Source organism: Symphodus melops (assembly GCF_947650265.1).
Source record: "Symphodus melops genome assembly, chromosome: 1".
Lineage (NCBI taxonomy): Eukaryota > Metazoa > Chordata > Actinopteri > Labriformes > Labridae > Symphodus > Symphodus melops.
This window is the reverse complement of record NC_136691.1, coordinates 15,206,869-15,228,831: the sequence shown is the minus strand read 5'-3', so window position 1 is coordinate 15,228,831 and position 21,963 is coordinate 15,206,869. Positions and strand designations below refer to the sequence as shown.

Sequence of the window (21,963 nt, the reverse complement as noted above, 5' to 3'; positions counted from 1 at the left end):
ACCTGTTCCCATCTATAGGGTTATGCATATCTTATGATGATCTTGTGATGAGGATAGATTGGTTACGTTAACACAATGACAAGGCAGGGATAATAGAAACTAAACTAAGCCTCGCAATTTTCCACCCAGTCAAAAGAGTATTAACATCCAACCCCTACAGAAGAAGTTTTATTACACCAGTTTCACTTTTTGTGTTGAATTTTTTGTAAATTTGATCTATCCTCATAATAGTTTTCATATTTAATCGCTTAATTTCAAACGCCGAATTTCAAACCAAGATTTCAACTCTGGTCAGCAAAATATGAAATCCCTTCATTTTGCTTTAATCAAACCATGTCTTCACTCACATCCTGCAACATCCACTTTCATTACACTTTGTGTGATGGTGGATCATTCCTCACTCCAAACCTCTTACCACTCATCTAATAAACTCTTCCATCACTTGCTGCAGCCTCCCGTCCACCCTGCACCAGCCTGTGGCTATTTGATTCCTTGTGGGAAGTGGAGAAGTCAAGAGTCTGGTTGCTTTATATCAATGTTGCAATGTGCATATATATTCAAAACTTACCCATACGTCAGAAGTTGCACAACTATAGTGCCTTTTATTCTGCCATTCATCAATTGTTCCAATCTAAACACTACAATTTGCGAAAAGTCCGAACAAATATTAAAATTCTTCGCTTTGATGTGAGATCAATTAAAAGATTTACAGGAGGGACTTGTGGACATTACGTCTGCACTGAAAGTATTAATCATACGACATATTAAAGGATAGATGTTAAAATATCAGGTAGATTATTTATTATTAACACCCAAATCTCATTTAATGTATTTTAATTTCCACAGGAAAATACCTTGAAACTTACATTCGAATAATTATCCAAACTTGATACATGTTGCATGCACTTGCTGAGTGTCGAGACATTCGGACTCCAACACCTCCGTGAATCCTGATTGAAATGTAGTCAAACAAATTTAGGGCAATTCACGAATATCATACTGCCTCGGACGCAGGGAGGCGCTAGATCACTTCAATCATTGATCTCGTCCCTACATTGACTTGTACAATTTGAAACCAGACAGCAACTCACTCTGATCACCCCCTCCTTCTCTCTCTCTCTCTCTCTCTCTCTCTCTCTCTCTCTCTCTCTCTCTATCTCTCTCTCCTCGTCTTTAGCTGCATGTCGCTCAGTCAGTCCGTCAGTCCGTTATTGGCCCCGGTCCGCTGCGTCTACGTCCGCCTCCACAGCCTCTCCAAAGCCTGAGACGCGCCACCGCCGCCGTCAATGCGGGCATGACATACTGGCAGCAGTAGTCGACTTCCGTCAGTCTGCTTTTAAGCAGATTACATCAGAAAGGGAAGAGAAATAAGAATAGAAAAGAGTGAAGTGAGTCATTTTCTAGCCGTTCCGTGCGTCAAGAAGAGTAGATGAGTCAATGGCAGGGGCACAGCCTGGAGTTCATGCGCTGCAGCTCAAGCCAGTGTCCGTCCCCGAGAGCCTGAGAAAGGGCAGCAAATTTATGAAATGGGATGATGTAAGTATTTTGCACAAGACTCCGGCAGTGAGTCTTTGCTTGTTTCCACTGATGGAGGTTTTCTGCACGCTTTTTTTTTTTTAACCTACTACAACGTGTTACATAGTCATACTCATGAAATATATCCAAAAGGTGTAATTCTAAGTGGGGACTGCATTAACGGGTGCTGATGGTTCAATGCATGAAAAGAATCCAGGAGCTATATCGTCTGCAGACATGTGCTTTATTATTTACATTTCCTTATTGTAGTACGTGCGCGCGCAATAGGGTGCGCGCGTGTTTGACAGCGCTTCGTGTGTGTGTGAGAATGTGTGCCCCGCTCATTAATTCAGACTAAACATTTAGATTAAGCTCGCCCCTCATCCTTCCTCTGGAAACGTTTTTATCAATTAACAATTAATTAGCGTGTCGAGGCTCAGCGTGAAACCACAAGGCAACAGTTGAAAATAAACGATCGAGCTTGAGCTTGTTCTTGTTTTGTCCGAAGCAGTAACAGGATAGATGGAGTGCAGTGACCTTGATTAAAATTGATTACACGCTGCTGATGAGTAGCCTGCGAAAACATGACAGTTATAGCCGTCCTATAGATCAACAGTAGCTATATCGCACTGCTGCACCTGTCCCAAACAACAAATCGCCTCCTCTTCTTATGATCCTTTGTAGATGATTAGCTGTTTGACTTATGATTGACCTTTTAGTGGATTCACCTCATTATAATTATTTCCATGTCCTCTGCTTTTACCACAATAGCTCTCCATCTATTCTGAAAGACACTTTCTCTGAATGTATTCTCCTGATTTCTACAAACAACAACGTCTCTTTGTTGTTGGAGCAATTGAATATTAAGGAAGTATTGATGGTTATTATTTAAAAAATCTATTTGGTCACTCGGATTGGTGGTTCACAAGGAGTTTAGTGTCATTGTCTCATTTGAAGTATAGTAATCACGTTCATATGCCTCTGTTGCTGTAGGAGCTGGGGATCGAACCCCCAACCTGCAAACTCTACCAATGCAGCCATAGCTGCCCCCACAGGATCAATACAGTCTCAAAGAAAATCTAGATGACTCATTAGAGCCAAGCCTATTTAGGGTTTTTGAGACCAAAATGTTTTGAGACGTAACTAACAATAATTTATAATAATTTGTTTCTCAATCAATCAACACATCTTTAAGTCCATAAACTGACATTTAACCATAAATTAACTCATCAGTTCCTCAGAGCCAAAGGGGGTGTCTGTAACTTGTTTCTTTAGCCACCAAAATTTTCCCCAAAAAAAGTCAGAAGACCTAATTTTCCCTGAATGAATTTAATAAAAGCAGAGAATCTTTATAATTATAAAGATAAATCCAACAGATGTTTATATGTTTCGGCTTGAAATTGATTGAAGATTTGTTGACTGTCAGCATCGTCATCAGTACATTTTCTTTAATCCTTTAATCCTCTTATCTATCAAAGGACTTGTCAGCGTGTGGGTTAGAAATCTATCGATACCTGATATGGCGTCCAGTGTCCTTTCTTAAGAGGATTGTGCACTGATTTTACACTGATTTATCTCTGCAAAAATAATCAGGAGCCTGCTCCCTTATACAAATAGCATGTTCATCAAGGAATATTACACAGCGTTACACGTTGTCAACTTGTTTCTGTGCAAACCCCTGACCTCTCAGCTGTGATATCTGCTACATGTGCTGCAGACTGTGTCGAGACTAACGAGACGGTGGAGCACGCTCGTCATGGGGTCGCATCTTCTGAATCACAAAAGATGTTCTGTACAAAAAAAAAAGAACATATTGTTTGCGATCGGATTTATTGGTCAGGCTTTAAAAAGATGCACACAGGCCTTGAGATCTCGATGTAAAAAAAGAATGGGAGCTGATTTATGAGATTTATATAAGTGGCCATTTGAAAAATAGCTTATTTGATGTCTTCCTAAAATATTCACTGTGAAATTATCACATTCACAAAGCTCAGGTGATTCAAGCACTGCAGATGGTATCAGATGGATGATTGTTGGTGTGAATGTGGTCAGTACAGATGGCAGAGAGGAAATTATGCACAATTACAAACCTACCACTCTGTCAATCATCAATCTTCTACTTAAACAAGGAAGCTTAAGCATTTCCTTAACTAATAATTATCAATGAGATTGAGCACTCACCCCTTCAGCCCTCTGGTCAGAATTTTTTTATAAAGGTCTGTGTGTGTGTGTGTGTGTGTGTGTGTGTGTGTGTGTGTGTGTGTGTGTGGGTGTGTGTGTGTGTGTGTGTGAGAGAGAGAGAGAAAGAGGCAGGAGTCTGTTTCCCCTAATAGCCTTGTTTGTGTACTATAGTTTATGCATGTGGGCCTATCTACAGAACCAAATGCCCACCAGGCCTTTCCTGTAAAAACACACACACACCCCTCTGATACTTTATCTGTTTCATTTCCCGTGCCCTCTTTCCATCCTCTCCCTTCTCTGTATCATTCATGGAAAGAATCACACAGAATAGCGAGCTGGCGACCGAGAGAAGGCTGTAATAGATTGCAAGAGCAAAAGAATTGAATTAAATAATTTTCCTCTTATCGCGGCTTCGGATGTTGGGCTCCCCTCTAAACCCTGTCCAAAAGAAATTGTTTAAGAAGTTCAAATATTTAAATGTGTGAATTTCTTTTTTGTGAAACTGACTGATTTTCTTTCTGCATGACATCAGTGTGGTCAAAGAACATGTTAAAAAACACGTGTTTTTTTTGTTTGTATACAGTCTGTGTATAGATAGCTGCTGTGTTCTCTCAACACCAGCCACGAGGTCTCTGAATCAGACTCTCTGAATCCAGCAAACCTTTTAAAATGTTTGTGAAATCCTCAAAGTCCCAGACCTCCCCGCTGTCCTTACACAAACTCACATGTTCACACTGTGTGCCTTTTGTTGTTGCCACTTGAAGACAACTTGTGGCTGCAATGACCCAGGAGATTCCTGGTTGTGCTTCAAAATGTTGTTTTACTCACTCAGCTCAAATGGCCCAATTCAGCACGGATGGCTGTCATAAGGCTGCTCCTATTCAGAGAGAGTGGAGGGTAGGCAGGCATCCAAAGCCTCTAGCAGAGGGAACCTTAAGCCCCACTTTCACCAAGCCCGTCCGGTATGAATCAGTACAGTTTGGTTCAATCAAGCCTGATAATGTTTGTGTTTCCACAGCCAAATGTGCCATATTTGGTAGGCGGCATCTAAGCCGGGTGCTGATAGCCACGCCAGCTATCTAATAGCTTGACATTATAGTAGTGTGACACAGTTTATCTCGCTAACAAATTCTACAAAGAAAAAAAAACGCTACACAGTAAAACACAAACCAACAGCCAGCAATTCCTCTACTTTGTCATTGCAGTGTTTCCCCTGTATGCATTTAGCAGTGGCGGTGTGCCACTCCTGAAATATACCACCGCTGCTGATTTTTTTTTTTTGTGAGAGGAGAAAGGAAAGTAATGAAAGGAGAAGGACAAACGGAAAAGAAAGGAGAGGAGAAATAACTTCATAGTATTTTGCACTACGGACGCTTGATATCAGGACTATTAACACACCTCTGAGTGAGGAACTCTGCATTGGCATGTGGTTCTTTGTTACCAAACGCAATCAAGCTTTGTTTCAGAGAAGGCTGTGTGCCGCGAGGACAAATACAGACGTGTATTTAAACACGACAGGACTGTGTTTGTCTTTTAATGTCGCTGTCGTACGGGGCCAATCAACAGGCTGCAGTGTTTAGCTCCACCTTTTAGGGTCGGATCGATATACTTGGCACCCCAACAGAAGGGTCCCAAAAACTAGGGCAGTACAGGTTGGTAATTCGGGAATCTTTCCCGGCTTCAGTCTATGGAAACATCACAAAAGGCACGCCATACCAAGACGAACCGAACTGAACCGCCTAGTGGAAATGGGGCTTTAGTCTTAAAGATCACTGACAGCCGCTGGCAAAGATGTGTGGAATATTTGAAAGATGATACTTGGCGGATGTAAACAGAGATATTTATAAGCTTGTATCAGCCTCTCTTGTCTGGTGTGTATTGAATAAGATATTATCAGCCCACACAGGGAACCTAAAAATCCCTTAAAAGTAGTAGAATATGTCATTAGCATACAAAACAGAAATATGTGGAGCTCAAATCCCCTCTCTAACTCAGCCCCTCAGGTGATGGCTAATGGTACAAACTCTTTACTGAAAAGATGGTAATGCCTCCTGCCTGGGTTTGGTTCCCTCAGGGTGCTCGTATTTTCACAAGCCAGTCGCTAATCTCCCTTTAGTTCAGCGAGAAAGCTGCTGCTGCCGCCTTCCCATTAATGACAAATCCACAAAACAGTCAAATGACAATAAGAAAGCGCGAGCAGCACCACTACTGGAAGGTGGTAATCTCCACAGATCACCCTGAACTCTAATCCACATTGTCGTGAGTACTTATGTTTTTCGTAAATGTGCAGACCCTTGAGGAAAGGAGTCCATAATGGCTTAATGTGTTCGTAGCGGTGGCCATGGAGAGCGAGAGATATTAGGAAAAAAAAGCTGCTCCCACATCTTTGAGCAGAGCCCCACTGCTCTTAAGTGGTCTTCTGACTCTCTACATGGCATCATGGACAGCATCAGTCGCCACATTTTACCCAATTAGGGAATTTCCCCTCTTTTCTTAAAAATATAAAAGCAATTAACTTTAAAAGGGCTGCTCCAAGTCAATGTTTTAAAACCTTTCTTGAAATATCTGACGTCTTTTGGAGGACGGAAAAATGAAATTGCACCCCAAATTGAAGCGAAGACGTTGGATTGTAACTTGAGTGGAGATGTATGGGGCTCCATTTGGTTTGAGATGTCCAACCAAATCACGAAGCTTCTTTCCTGTCCTCAGGCTTGAAGCACCGTATGTGCGTCTGCCGGTGTATACATGCTGCAGGTGTTCACTGGTACGAGCTGCATCCTTTGTTATTCATGTAAGACGGCAGAGACTGTTCGATCACGTGAACACTGAACAGAACCAAAAAGACTTCTCTCGAGCCTCCCTAATTATTTCATTTCACGGCGATGTTTGGTGGCCACGGCGTCGAGCGACATCGAACCAGTCTGCTCTTTCCTCTAGGGAGCAGGTGTTCCAGGGTATTTTTTTATAAAGAGTATTCTTATTGTATAACCCAAGTTCCTTTCCTCCTTCCCTGTCTTTAGCACGACCCTTTCATGATATGCTACCCCGCATGTCTCCCAGGGTCGCACCCAAGTACGACAAGCATGCAGCAGACGCCAACCATTAGCTGTGTCCCCCAGTGCTGTGATCAGACATCATTAAATGCCACATGAAAACGCTTTGAAGACACTTTGTGCAGCTTCCATCTCTGTGAACTCACCGCCCTGGCTGACTGAGGAGGACAATATGCTACTGTTCAGCACAACCGCAGCGTCCGTGAACACAAAGCAAAGGCTCCGTCTTTTTATAGATGCATCCAATAATATCTGGCGTTGCCATGTATGCCTCAGGGTCAAACCGTGTGCGTGTGTGTGAGGGCAGTTTGCATGCAGGAGCTGTGAGAAAGCATTTGTCTGTTACAAGAGGGGGAAATGGAAACATCAGCTGTGTAACAACCTGTACAGACGCACACTCTCTCACACACACACACACACACACACACACACACACAAATCAAGCTGCTTGGTCATTTGTGGGGATGCCAGCTCATGGTGGAGGCAAGCACCCTAGAAGGAAAGGATTGTGCGCGTGCTAACAACATAAACAGGACTTTTAATGTCATTTTAGATTCCAGTATGCTTGTAGTTTAACAAGAACTTAGCTTTGATCTTGAGAAATGAATTAATGAGTTTACTCAAAGAATATTTTGCCACACACACGCGCACTAATTTCAACACACAGACTGAGACAGGGAAACACAGATGTAAGCACACATTGACTCCAGATGTCTCTCTCTCTCTGCCTTTTTCTCCAGGACTCTACAACTGTGACCCCGGTGACTCTTACAGTCGACCCCAAAGGATACTTCCTGTATTGGACCGACCAGAACAAGGTGAGTTTCTGCAAACAACTTAATTAGTCTCACATTGCCCTGAGGCTTATTCTTGTGAAGCCCATTTTTCAACACATTCCAATTTTTTTTCTTATCATATATTATTATGTTATACAATTATTATAACGCATTAACAGCAAAAAGACAATTTTCATTGAGCGTCACAAGGAGCAAGCATTCTCTTTGTCTGCTACGAAGTCGGTCTATTTCTTCCACTTCTTAGAAAAGGTTGCTGCTTTGCAAGTGAGTGAGTTTTGGGGGCTCAGGTTTGTACCATTTCTTTGAAATTCCTTTTTTTCCCTTGCGTATGAAGAACAGTATTTTACAAAGGTTTGTAGTTACATGTAGTCTTTTTAAACCAACATACAGAGAATGATTGAATTTTGAACATGTCCAAAACAAATAGTAGTGATTGGCCTGGGTGAGTATGCACTGTTTTCAGCATAGTGTTTTTTTTTTTTTTTCTGTTTCGTTCTGGTCTTCTTTTATATGGCAGGTGTTCCAGAAGTTTCCTGAATAAGATAAGGCAGTTAATTAAGGGTAGAGATCCAGGCACAGATAATAAAATAATGCATTGACATTTGTGTTTACAAATTGGTAAGATCCCCTGCTATTCTGACGTGAATTGTACTAAGAAGATTGCTTTTGTCTTTGAGTGATGTTGCTGTGGGATATTACTGTGCCTCCGGCTTGAAGAGCTGCTTTATTGCCACAGCAGAAGAATCATTTGTCCACACATTTTACAGACAGTTGCCCGAAGCAACCCAACTTCATCACTATTTTCTGTCATTGCACCAGCATTGCTCATCACCATGACAACCATGATTGGTATTCTGTGGTGGACCCGTTTGGCATTGGAGTTGAAAAGAAATTATCATAGTACAATTTAGATTATCATTGAAAGATCAGAAGCTGTATGGGAAATGATAACAGGCTTCGAAATGGCCTGAATGCATTAAACAGACCTGAGCAGATTAAAAAGGAATCTTTTGACTTCTGTCAGGGCTTTTTGTTACTTTGAAGTGTTGCTCATGACGTGTTTAAGAAATGAGGGCTTTCAATTGTTTTTTTTTTTTATTAGCAGTGTCATATTGCATTTTTGATGATCCTGATCCCTGACCCATCTTTTCATCATAATGTTATTAACACAACAGGAATTTCTCCATTTTTACTCAAGCCAGTAAAAAGCAGTGATCGGAAATCTGAACTGCTGCACCTGCAGTGCTTAACATGACACCTGTGGGAATATTCCAAAGTGCATTGTGTTATTTCTCCTCCCCGGTCTTTTCCCTGGTTCGCAGTCCTTTATATTAACCAGGAACAAAGCTGTAAAATTTCAGAAACCTGATGATGTCACATTTTGTAAAGAAATGAACTTTCCTTAGTTGTACTTTGAAAGTGGGTCGTTTTCAGAGACCATTCCTGTTTGGTAAAGTTGATGTTTACTGTTTTAATTTACACTCAAGTGTACCTATCCAGCGGCTCCATTTAAAAATCCAATCTAACGCCGAACAGCTTGACGAGTGTAATGTGCTCCTGTTCTATTTGTGTGTATGACTGAATCAGCAGAGGCAGCCAGAGGTAGACTAATTAATAGCTACCATTGATTTTATGTTTGCCAAGATGAGGATATTCACTGCAGCCATACCAGAGCACAGACAGGAGTGCTGACCGAGACCTTACCTCTGCGCACACACACACGCCTCTATACACAAACACATGCACACACATCATGAGTGGACCACTACTTCTACAACTGTATTTTATAATGATGGCAGCCTACTGTACTGTAAATTCATGTGAAAAAAAGAGGGGGATAAACAATCAATGAAGAAAGTGTGTGTGTGTCTGTGTGTGTGTGTGTGTGTGTGTGTGTGTGTGTGTGTGTGTGTGTGTGTGTGTGTGTGTCTGTGTGTGTGTGTGTGTGTGTGTGTGTGTGTGTGTGTGTGTGTGTCTGTTCTGTGTCTCAGCACTGAGAGCAGTCTAACCACACACATTATAACTCAAATTGATTCCAACCACAGCCGGGACAGAACTCTATTAGGGCACAGAGAAAGGCTGCCTTAGTGCCAACACAAGCATGTGTTTGTATGTTTGGAACAATGTTTCACATGATCTTGTCTCTTACGCCATTCATGATGGTACTGCACATCTGTTCCCCAGACCAATTCAAACAAGTTAGGATGCTGTGTCCAGCTGTAATGTGTGTGTGTGTGTGTGTGTGTGTGTGTGTTTGTTGGAGAGTCGGTCTGATGGCCTGCAGAGTTAAAGCATTCCTCAGATTCTTCAGAAGCACAGCAGAACTGCACTCAGTGTGCCTACTGTGACTGTGCTCTCACTGTCACTGATGGATGCAGCTCTTACTATTTACTTTATTTGCAGTCGTACTGTTTACTGTGCGCCTGGGACAAGTTTAACTGTACAGCAGTCGAGGAGGGGTTTTTCCTCCTTGGAGTGGAAAAAAAAAATCAGTGGTGGGCATAACTTTTGTTTAATTTTTTCACAGATTTCTTCGATGTTACTTTAATGTTTTAAGACCATTTCCTTAAGGAACGTTTGTGAGTGCTTTGTACTTAAGTTAATAACTTGGACAAATGTTAAATATGATTTTAGGCAATTTAGACTTGACGTTAACATCACCAACCTGTTACTCAATTTGCCTATTACGCCTTTTGACTTCAAACGACTCAATGTCCTCCACAGGAGAGCATTATCATTTTTGAATCTGTCAGACAGAGGTTTAATAAAGTTGCAGTCACAAGCAGAAGATGGAGAAAATATGTATTCCTCAGCTTGGACGGGTACATTTAAAAAAATGTGGTATTTGCTTGAGGTCAATGACAACATCATAAAACATACAGTTAGATATCTAATGAAGACTTGAACTTGTTCAATGCGGTCACAAATACTCAATGTGATATTAAAACAATTGGCAATGTCAAACGTTAGCTTCCTGCCATTGTGGCGCAGCTAGCAAAAAAATGTGTGTTTGTGACTTTTTTGGAACTCTTAAAGCATGCTCCAGGATTTTGGAGGGTTCCTTTGCATACGTTGTGTTAGCCTGTTTGATTGAGTCATAGAAAGGGGGAGGGGATAGAAGGACATAGCTGTTAATACCAAGGTTTGGCTTCTCAATCTAGTCATGAGTTCTTCAATCAGTCTGATGCAGCAGTGGATTTCAGCCATCTTTAAGCATCAGAAAGACAAAGTGTGCTTTTGACAGCAGTAAAAACTCAATGTCAAATGTGTTCAGGCGTGAGTTCTTTGCTTTTTTTCTTCCTGGCTGCCCTTTTGGTTGATGACTCAGGGATCCCACAAGTTTCATCTTGATGCCTTTGTTGTTGTCACATTAAGTTGCCTGTTCAAGTGGACTTAATGATTGGAGAATCTCATGGGGCGAGCTAAGAAACCAGTAGTCTGAAGATAAAACGCATTCAACTTTTTTACTCTCCTCTCCCTTTACTGATGGGTGTTTGCCAAAACAGGAGCTTGAACAATGGACCTCTTGTTGAAGACATTGAATATAGTGCGATATAGTTGAAAGGTATTGAACAATCTGTGCTCTGAGGACAGGAACAGGTGCAAACTTTGTGGGTTCTCATTCGATGCGAGCCTGTAACTCTGTGTGCACATTGCTGTATTTTTTATTCAAGGAACTGCTACATAAACTCCTGCAGTCATAACTCAGCCATGTTTGCACGTGTTTATTCCAGAGTCCACTTGGCTGGCTTTTTTTGATTCTGCTCGATCTCTCCTTAAGCTGCACAGACGCACACACAAAACACATTCGCAGATGGAGTAAAAGAGATCAGACAACAACCACAGCAACGGCACTGAGAGCTATGATGCCACTATTATGATAATCATAATGACTATATTGCAGCATTACATACAGAATGGTCAGTGGTAAAGCAGTGATGTGTGTCAGCTCATGTACAGTAAATGAATACCAACACAGGGACCATGACAGGGGAGGGTCTTATTGAGGAAAAGTATGTACAGTTATGAGCTGTGATTCTTTGTGTACTTACAGGCATATATTGTAATGTGCTCATATGAAACAGTCATAAGGGTAATCCACTAAAACATGTCACGCTCCAAACATTTAACTCCTTGGTACCAAAGCGACTTCTCATTTCAAAGTTTTAATTTACATTAAATGACTTGACATGTGCATTCCTTCCTTCATTACATGCTAAGTCTTTGTATCACCTGTCTGTTAACATGTACACATGCAAGGCCTTCTTCAGAGATTTCCAATAATACTTCCTTTCAGTGTTTCTCGACAGATTTGCATCGCTAAGTTTGAAACGGGCAATTACATAGCTTTTGTGAAACTGTGTTGGTGACAGATTAACTTATTTGTACAGCTTCTATTTTAAGAGTGTAATTGTTTGGCTTCTGCTCACAAAGAATTTGCTCAGAAACAAGGAAGGCAAAATCACCACCGTGACTTCTGTGTTATTCTACACAATCCACTTTTGTGATAAATATAACCCTCTGTTTCCAGTCTCGATTATGGTCGACTATTTCACATTTACCAGTTACATAACCATGGTAACAAGCTTGATCGGTCTCATTTGTCGTGCTCGAGTTAACAACATTCATCATTGCAAGTTCCAGCAGCGAACTCCACACACCCAAACACTTCTAGACACCTTAACATACCCAAACACATTCCTGTAATGTCCAACAGGAACAGGTGCTTCTTTGCTACGTTAAAAGTATTTTTCCTCCGGTCTGTTGGTTGAGCCTTCAAGGGGAGGAGCTTGTCAATTGCTGAGAGGTGGACTGACTCATACAAATTAACAGGCTTTAGTTTAGTTGCCATGCGACAGCACACACCTTGGAAATGTCACATTCTTATTCAGCCCCTGCTTATATTCTGGAGAATGTAGCCACTTTGGAACTGATATCATTGTTTCCTGGTGTGTGTGGGTGTGTGTGTGTGTCTGTGTGTGTGTACTCTCCTGGCAGGCTGTGGTTATGAGAAAAGGTTAAATTCGTTCTGTCAGGAGATTTATGTTCCAGCAGCGTGCCAGTTTCAGGACATTCATTGGACGAGCACTCAGCATACGGTACTGAATGATGTTCAAAGGTGAAAGACAGTTAACCCCAGGCCAACACCAAACTCACACATTTGGCATCTGGCGTGCGTGGGACATTTCTGAATGAACCCTCAAATCGACCTAATCAGGAGTGTTTGCTTTATGTTCAGGAAAATACACACTTGAAGCACAGAAAGAAACACACACACACACACACACACACACACACACACACACACACACACACACACACACACACACACACACACACACACACACACACACCCTCTTCTCATAGCTCTGTCATAGCAGAGTTCACACATCTGTTTCACCCAACACAGCAATTTTCTGTGATAACCCAGTCTGTTACTCCTCCACCTTCGTCAGCGCTATACAGTGTTGAGAGACGAGGCATAAATCTGCAGCCAATCGACTGAGAGGGAATTGTGACCTCTGCCAAGTTCTCGTCTGGCACGCAGAGGCCCTATTTCATCTTTAGCAGGGATGAAAGAGAACAACAATGAGGGAGAAAGTAGGAACAAGAAAACAAAAAAGGTGATCATGATGAGGAAAATGACTTGTATCACATCCCTTTGTGAGCTGTGTACGATTTGATTTTTTTTGTTTTTTTGAGTCATGAGCATTTCAGTGAGAACATTTAGGCTGACATTTTGATTGGTTTATGAAAATCTGAACCCACATGACTTGTGCAACTAAGGGATTCAAATCTTTGTCATTTAAAATACAGTTTTTAATTCATAAAACTTCATCTTAATTCAGTGTGATGAGGTGATTACATCTGTTATCTGGGGTGGCATAGGTCCACTGGAGCCGGTCCAGGCTGTCACCGAGAGGTGAGGTACAGCCTCGATTGATCGCCAATCAATCTCAGGACTGACATAAAGACAACCTTTCGCACCGCGGGGACGTCTGTGGTCATTTATTAACACAACAAGCACATCTTTGGATTGTGACATACTTTGAACCCATGCATGCAGACACTGGAGTAGAACATGTGAACTGCACACAGAAAGGCCCCTCTCTCGCTCACCGGAGGTTTGAACCCTGAACCTTCTGGCTGCAGCGCTCACCGCCACTTCATGAGCGTGACAACATCACACCAAAACAAGTCAATCGTTTAATCTACTGTTGCTTTTCTTTCAACCCGCCGTCACTTGCTTTCATTGTTATACCTTTTCATTGTTGGATAAGTACACATGACACAATATGTTTTTAGTTGCTGTCCAATGGGACGCTTTGTCAAGTATCCTGTCAATGACAGATGACACACACACAAGCAATAAATGGAAGCACGAATACATGGCCAATGTAATATATACATTTTATATCTAAACACAGTATATTCATAACTACTGTAGCAGCTGGTTTCTGTAAATGCTGTAATTTAGTCACTTAAATCGGCAAAAACTGTTCCATTTGTATCTTCAGCAGTCAGGTTTCATTTCCAAAACCGACTTCAGGCTCCCATCCCCCACCCTTTGCCCCGCCATGCCACATAAAGGATAACTGTAGTGCAAGACACCACAGTGTTACTGCATTAAACACTGACATCAAGGTTCTCTATCCATGCAATGCTTTAAACAGCTATTTAAAATATCTAACTGACAGCTACACAGTGTAAAATCTTTCCTTGCTCAGATGTGGTACCTCCAGCCAATCAGAGAACGTCTGACCCTCTCTGAGAGAATAGCTGAAACTTGCAGCTGAAGGTCATGGCTGTGTTATTGCCAGCCATAGGTTTTGCTACTAAATCTTTATGGATGTTGTTTATTAGTTTTCAGGGGCAGAACGAAACCTTTTGTCACTCGAGCACTTAAATATTATGGCTGTTACGCTGGCCAGTCTGTGCCATTTTGAAGCGAGAATGGAAGAGAATTTGGTTGCAGCTAATTTTTCCTGAAACAAAATGTTAAACAAAAGCAGGCTATTTTCCACCCTCCAGTTTTTATTGGGTGACACGAACAGCAGCTAAGCTCAGAGCTACAGACGTACAATAAAACAAGAGAATGTAAACTCTTAACCTTGGCAGGTGAGAGGTGAGCAAGACGGGCCTGCATGTAATGCGAACTTGTTGGTATTGTCGAGTGACTCACTAGAGCTGGGAGGAAAAGAAGTGTTCAAAGAACTGGTAGTGTGTGACTTCAGCCTTTGTTTGCGCTTCAGTTCGCCCTGTTTCTCTCCTTGAATTCCGATTAGGACTGCTTTTTTCTACGCAGTGCCGGTGTACGGTTTGGTAAATACGCGCTTAGACAGGCAGGCAGGCCAGCATACACACACACAAACACACACACACACACACACACACACACACACACACACACACACACACACACACACACACACACACACACACACACACACACAGAGAGAGAGAGAGAAGGAGGAGGGACATGGTTCTGTTCATTTCCTCTCCTGAAAAACTGGAGTTGGTTCACAATACCCTGAGTCGCAGATCCGGAAAGAGGGCTTTTTGTCCGTTTAGAGTCTTTTGGCTGATTTAAGGCTCCGCTGGTGCCAACAGTTTGAATCCCTGCTCCTCGGCTGAGTCTGCCAGGGTAACAGAGGTAACATAGGGATGGCAGCAGCTCTGACTGAGCAGCTCAGACATCCTGGATTCAAGTGATAAGCTTAGCCAATCACATGGCTCGTAAATGATGTTGATGATGCAGCACCTGAAGGATAACAGCTAAACCTGAGAGTCAGTAAAAACATGGAGGGATATACACAAAGTGGAAAAGACTACCTTCAGATGTGATTTAGCCACATGAAATCGCCCTGCCTTAACAGGCTGTTCACTTTTCCAAGTTTTGAAGGAGCCAATCAAACACCGTGTCCAAATACGTCGCTGTACATAAACCTCTTACATCATTTTTGAAGCTGTTCTCTGTCTTGTTTTTTTATTCGCCTGTTCAAAGTATTAAAAGTGCACCTCTGGGGATCTGAGTCGTTTCAGTGGATGATCAAATAAGAATGGGTATTCCAGGAGGACAGGGTTTTATCCCTGTGTAAACACAAATGGCCAACAATGGCTTTTCAGAAGCTGACCATTTAGGTAAGTTACTTCATTTAACAATGTGATGGTTGTGTTATTAATATTATGTTACGTAGAGGAACATAAGCATTTTCAATCTAACAAACTGGTTTACATGCCTCAAAAATAACCACGTCGTCTTGGTGAACAAACGTCAGTGAAACGAAACAGTTTTGCGACATGAAGTGCCAGCTGGTCTGTAAGCTTCATTCTGAAAATGTCATTGGATATTGGATATAGCTTGTAATTCCCATTTGTTGTTGAGGATTGGGCTGCAGGGCTCACCCTTCGTGATAAACTCACACTAGAGCTGCGTAGTGAACCTCAGGTTTTAGAAGATGGAAGAATAGGTGGGGAGGCACGATCTGAGGAGCTGAGACTGTTACACTAGCTGTACTTACTGCATCATCTCTGCAGCCAACGCCTCTTTTTCCTCTGGCTGACATTTAAAGGATAACAGCATTATAATTTAAGTGTTTTCCTAACATTGTTATTACTGCCTTTTATAAACCTCTGACGTCCTTTTTGAACACCTGCTGTACAGAAGCACATTCATCTTTCTCACTGGATGATGTTATTGATTCCCGCACACAGACTCTCTTTGCTTGTATATTATCGAATACCCTTTCGATTTTGTTCAATTGTGAACTGAACCATTATTTGGGTTTTAAATATTAAGAGATAATTGTGTGTACTTCCCTCTGACAGTTTCTGGTTGGGCACTTAATTGCTGAAAACTGCTGAAGCAAAAGTTGTTGTTTTTTCAGTTTAGTTGGACATGTATGATAGGTTTAATGGCAGAAATGTTTGTAAAAACAAAGACATCGAAAGCATTAGCAGTTATAGAAATAAAGACTTAAGTTAAAACCATATCATATAGTGTTTTTGCTTCTATTGAGAGTGTGCATTGTTAGATTTTCTGCTTCCAGACAGCAGCTCATGTTCGTCTGGTCAGATGTTCACTGTCTGTCTGTTTGAGTGAGGAGGCTGATGAAGCGTCTCTTTGTCTCACTTACAACATTTATGCTGTCCTATTTCTAGTTTACAGAGTCAATAAATGTTCCATATCCTGTTGACACCTTTCCTTTGACATAGAAAGCAGTGCTGTCATTGGCTTTCTTATCATCTGATTGGCAGGGTTTTGCAAGCAGAAAAGGTCGAGCGCGTAAAAGAGAGTGCATGGCAGCTAAAGAAACGTACCGAGGACGAAGACGTCTCAAATGATCACACCGACTTTTTCTTTACCAGCTTTGTTCCACTGACTTGAACAATGTGAAAAGAAAAAAAAAAATCTCTGTTATTTCAAGCGTATAAAATCTATGCATGTCTTTCTGGTGCCAGATAAAGGGCTTAATGAAATTTTGATGTGGAGCACTGAGATGTATGGTTAACAGTGATGCTGGTAAATTGACTTAATCTCTGCTCTACAGGCTGCAGTCAGCTGAAAGGTCTGCTTCACTCTCACACTCTTTCCTCTTTCTTTTCCTTTCTGTCTCCCCTCTCTCTCTCTCTCTCTCTCTCTCTCTCTCTCTCTCTCTCTCTCTCTCTCTCTCTCTCTCTCTCTCTCTCTCTGCACACTCTATCATGACTGTCTTTCGACACACTGATTACCTCTTCATTATTACCTGCCCTGTTCATATATTAGTTTTGCTGCATTAATAAGCTGCATCGCTCTGAGGGTAGCCACCTCTATTTCACACCAGTAATTCCTTTCTCTTGATGGACTGACGGTTGCCATGCTTTAGTGTTAACAACTTTATTTGTATTTGTTAAAATTCTATTCATTGCTTATCTTTACCTGCCTCCACGAGAATGCATTTTCTGATATCGTTCCTGCGTGCAAAGAAGAAGACGAAGAAGAAAACTCAAATATTCATATATTCCATGTTGCATTATCCTCCAAGGCAACTGGGAGTCATTTTTATCCCAGGCAGCATATAAGCTGTGCAAAATGTGGGCCTTTTCTTACTTATAAACTTAAACCTGTAGCATGAAATGTCAAATGTAAGGTTCTGTAGCTTATGGGCCCAGAGGTGCAGCTGCGTTTGACTGGAGTCTGGAGATGTCATTCTGTCACGGCCATGATTTGAATAGATTTAAATGTGCAGCCGAGGTCAGGCTGCTGTTGTAGCTGTCTGTTAGATATTTGCATGGTTGTGACAGAGCTGAGCTGTTGGTTGAGCTGTGCATCACAACATAACTGAAACAGTCAGCGTCAGCTTGTTTCGGACTGTTTCTGCACCACACTGACCAAGCTGGACCAGTAAAGGCTGCATGTAGTGCACAATAGACCAGACACAATTCTAAATGTCAGATTTCGACTGAGCAAAATGACGACTTCGTCTCTCATGTCTTATATAGGCCAAACGTCCTCATGACGCTAATGCTTTCTAACCATGAGAAAATGCCATTTCTCTTTTTTTAACGTCACATCACATGGAATGCTGCACAAACAAAGGGTCGATTAAAAAGAGCTAATTTAAAAAGGCCAATCAAATGAGAAAGGCAAATTAATGAAAAAAATCCCCCTTTGAGACACTTTTGGTTTAGTTAATTCAGTCTAAATTCTACAAAGCGACACAATTCTGAACTCCTCTTTTTAAGCGTTGTGTCATCGTCAATGTTACTTCAGGAAAGTGATAAAAATGCCCAATCAAAGCAGCTGAAAAGGTTGCACGCCATTAATCTAGACAAAGAGATTGTGGTTCACGTGCAATAGCTGCCCTTGCATGTTTCTATTACACTGTTTGCATCACTCTGTAACCTTATGGGGGGAAAACAACATCACAGCACACACACACGTGCACACACACGTTCACAGATACAAGGGTGTAAATCATTAAAAAGTGAGTGTGTTAATGAGTGACTTTTAAACATCTTTCAAACCTGCATGAAAACACAAGACAACTCCAGCTACAATTTTTAAACAATCCAAATGATGTTACTGTCACAGCATGATCATGACAACCACCCTAACATAGGGTCTCAAAAATAATTTCTCTACCCCCCCCCCCCACACACACACACACACACATGAAAAAGTAACAATCATTTGCTACATTTAGCTTATCTTAAAATACAGTTATTTAAAAGTCCTAAAATGATCATTTCTGTTTGCTTTTTTTTAAATCTTAATGCTCATTATGTGATTTATTGGAGCTCTTTCTGATGAATTGGCTTCATTCGGGCTTTTAAGGTCACTGTCAATAAAATGTGTAGATCAGTAGACAGATTCTGTTTGAACGTCACGGAAGTTGGACTTTTTGATCATGTGGTCAGGTCAGAAATCAGAGGTCACGGTCGCCCATGGTAGTTTATTGATCTCCGAAACGGTTTCTGTGAGTAACGTTATCACGGGTCAGAAAGCATTACTTGATTCTCACACTCATTGATTTGCTCTATAGGTTTAAAGTATGCTAGATCGATAAACTGAGAATTTACAGCTGAGACAATTCAATGATGATGCTTCTGTGAACTGACCTGACAAATTGTATGAGAGCTTTGTTTTGTAAGTCAACATATACACAGATACATATAGACAGACTCCTGCTCTTTCTTTCGTTCTCTTCTTTCTTTTTCCTTCCTTTCACTTCAAACGTTAAACCAGCCCAGTTGCCATGACAATCCAATCCATGCAGCTTGTGTTTTGATGCCGCAAAATACTCAAAACCCCCCTGCTGCTGTGATTTGACTGTTGTCGCTGTACCAAGCCAGGTGGCTGCTCTCCTCAGGGAGCCCTTTCAAATAAAGGCATTCAGCCAAAAGACTTTGAAGTCCTACTGTAGACAAGCCCTCAATAAGAGAGCGCACTTCCTTCCTATTTTATCCCGGGCTTTGACGAAGATGCTTGGAGCGCAGCAGTCTCGTGTTGCTCATCTGTTTGGTGGGGTCTTAATGCTGCAAAAAAAAAAAGAGAGAGCTGGGAGGATAATGTTGTAATTTATAATCCTCCCTCCATCCAACTAATCTCTTTGCCAAATGAAAAGTGAAGCAAAATGAAGCAAATTTAGGGACTAGAATAAAGTGTGACGAAAGGGCCTTACTGAGGGGCTTGTGTGCAGAAAAGAAAACCTAATCACAGGTTTCAAACGGGATATGTCTGCATAAAATGAAGAGTTTTTCGGTATGCTTTGTCTTTATTTTAACTGGTTGGGTAAAAATAGAAAAACAGTGGACACCACCATGAAACAAGGATTAGATTTCTAAATGCATACCAAGCAAGCACTCTGCTATAAAAAAAAAAACTGAAGCCAAGGCATGTGGACGTTATGCTGATTTCAATTTCTGCTCAACCATGTGAAATGTGTTGCTGGGATTTATAGCTCATTTCTTTATTCCTAAAGGGTTAAAGGGTTTTTTTTAATCAACAACAAATCAGTTATTATCATTTTAAGACTAACAGTTTTTTCATACTTTTATTTAAATTACTTACAGGTAGGGGTGTGACAGAGTTGAGTGATTGGAGGGTCTGTAGTTGTTGTTTGCCAGGAGACTTAAGACCCGCCTCAGCTCCAGCTTTCTGCTTGGTTTTATTGTGTATTGGTTGAAAGTCAGGTAGAGATATTGTAGCATTTCCAACATGGCGGCCGCCATCATTGGGCTTCAAAACATCTCCCAAGGGAGTATTCACAGTAGGCCCTCCTCCGTCCTGTACAGTGCCAGTTTGTTTGTCTAGTGTGAGTGCTCTGATCCATGCTCAAGCTTTTCTTTGGCCCTGGCACATTTGGAAGAAGTGTGCTTCGCCACAGTTTTTCATGCACAAGGACAAGCACAGGTACACAACGTTGACAATAAGTATGATGATCGCCTCCATAATCAAGAAATTCTGGAATGAAAGAGTATGGCTGTTTCTGACCAAGTGACTTAAAATAAGCCACAAAGTCAGTCAAGATGCTGTCGTGTTCTCTGTGCATTGTGGTTTTTGACGTTATGTAGGCGTGGTAACCGTTCTGGGGCCCGGTTAGTCCTGGAGCAGTGTGAGTGCAGTCCAGCGGGGGAACGAGGAGGGGGGGGGGGACAATCTGGACCTTGTTTGAGTGCACACTAAGGTATGCGTGATGTCACTGAGACTATGTCCTTGTTTTAAAGTTTCTGACACAACTTTTAACTGATCATAAGGCTAACTTACTGAGATTGAAGTAAATTGCTGAAAATATTGATCTCTTTCTTCCTCTCTGTCTTGGTGTCAAATGCTTATTTTATAAGGCATACTATTTATTCCTTATATAATATATTTTTTTGTCAAAAAAACATTAGTTATCCTTTAATTTTTTCAGTCTTTGACAATGCAGTGAAAGTCAAAAGTTTAGGCAGTAATGAAGTTCCTCTATTCTCTTTCTCTCTTTCATCCGCACTATCGCAGAGAGCAGAAAGATAAGAAGTGAGAAAGTGAAAAGAACAAAGAATTAAAAGAATAATGAATTCAGAATGCTTGTCTTAAGTGATTTCTTTTTCCCGCTGTGAAGGCAAGTTCTTGATTCTTGTTTGTTTAAAAAAAAAAAGAGACAGAATACTGTTACTGAAGTGTTTCCACTCTTTCATTTTAACAGCAGTAAAAAGGCTTTTGTTCACTGCTGACAGTGGGAAGGTTGAGGATGAAAGTGAAACAAACATTCAGTTACATCGAGTCACAGAAGCTTTTTATTAAGTTTTAACAAAATGCACAAAGAATTGGAACATCATCTTAAGACAACATGCAAAAGCACCAACAGCAGCATGTGTGTACTGAAGAGTATTAAACAGCCTTCACTTACTCAAAGTGAAAATGAGTGTCTATTGTGAAATGTGTTGCGATTAGAAATGTATACTTAGACTCAGTACCAGGATACAAAAAGAAAAAATAATATATCATCTTACTCCCTTCTGAAAGAGTCTCTCTGAACACACATAGAAGGATAGTTTTCTATTTTTAATAACCAACCCGCACAGTTCTGATTCAGCCAAAGTCACTGAACAGATACAACACACGGATCGTTATGCCAACGCTTTCATATTAAACAATGAGTCAATTCATTCATGAAAACAATCTTTTCTCCATCATCTCTTAGATCCACTTGAAGTGTGACAGTATTTACATCCCCAGACTTAAAGTCTAGAGTTGAATGTGTGATTGTAGATCATTTAAAAAAAAAAGATTTGGTACATTTGATATGTAAAAATGTAATTTTTATACTGATGGTATTGAAAGAGTATTAAGGGGCAATGAGTAGGCTAGCACGGAGGCTGTAGCCCTCTTCACTACGGTCATGGGTTCGAAGTCTGACCTCTGCCCTTTGTTACATGTCATCCCCCACTCT

General features: G+C 41.2%; 1 protein-coding gene across 4 annotated transcripts in view; it reads left to right on the top strand.

Annotated features, from left to right (window-relative positions):
* Positions 1-1,177: 1,177 nt before the first annotated feature.
* plcb1l (phospholipase C beta 1-like) overlaps positions 1,178-21,963 on the top strand; it is a 114,208-nt gene continuing 93,422 nt past the window's right edge. For all 4 annotated transcript variants that reach the window (XR_013781414.1, XM_079370574.1, XM_079370573.1 and 1 more), the window contains exons 1-2: positions 1,178-1,536; positions 7,490-7,567. Coding sequence is in view for 3 of the 4 variants with exons in the window: in XM_079370574.1 (XP_079226700.1) it covers positions 1,438-1,536; positions 7,490-7,567 (177 nt within the window). In the remaining variant the exon portion in view is untranslated. The remainder of the gene's footprint in view (positions 1,537-7,489; positions 7,568-21,963) is intronic.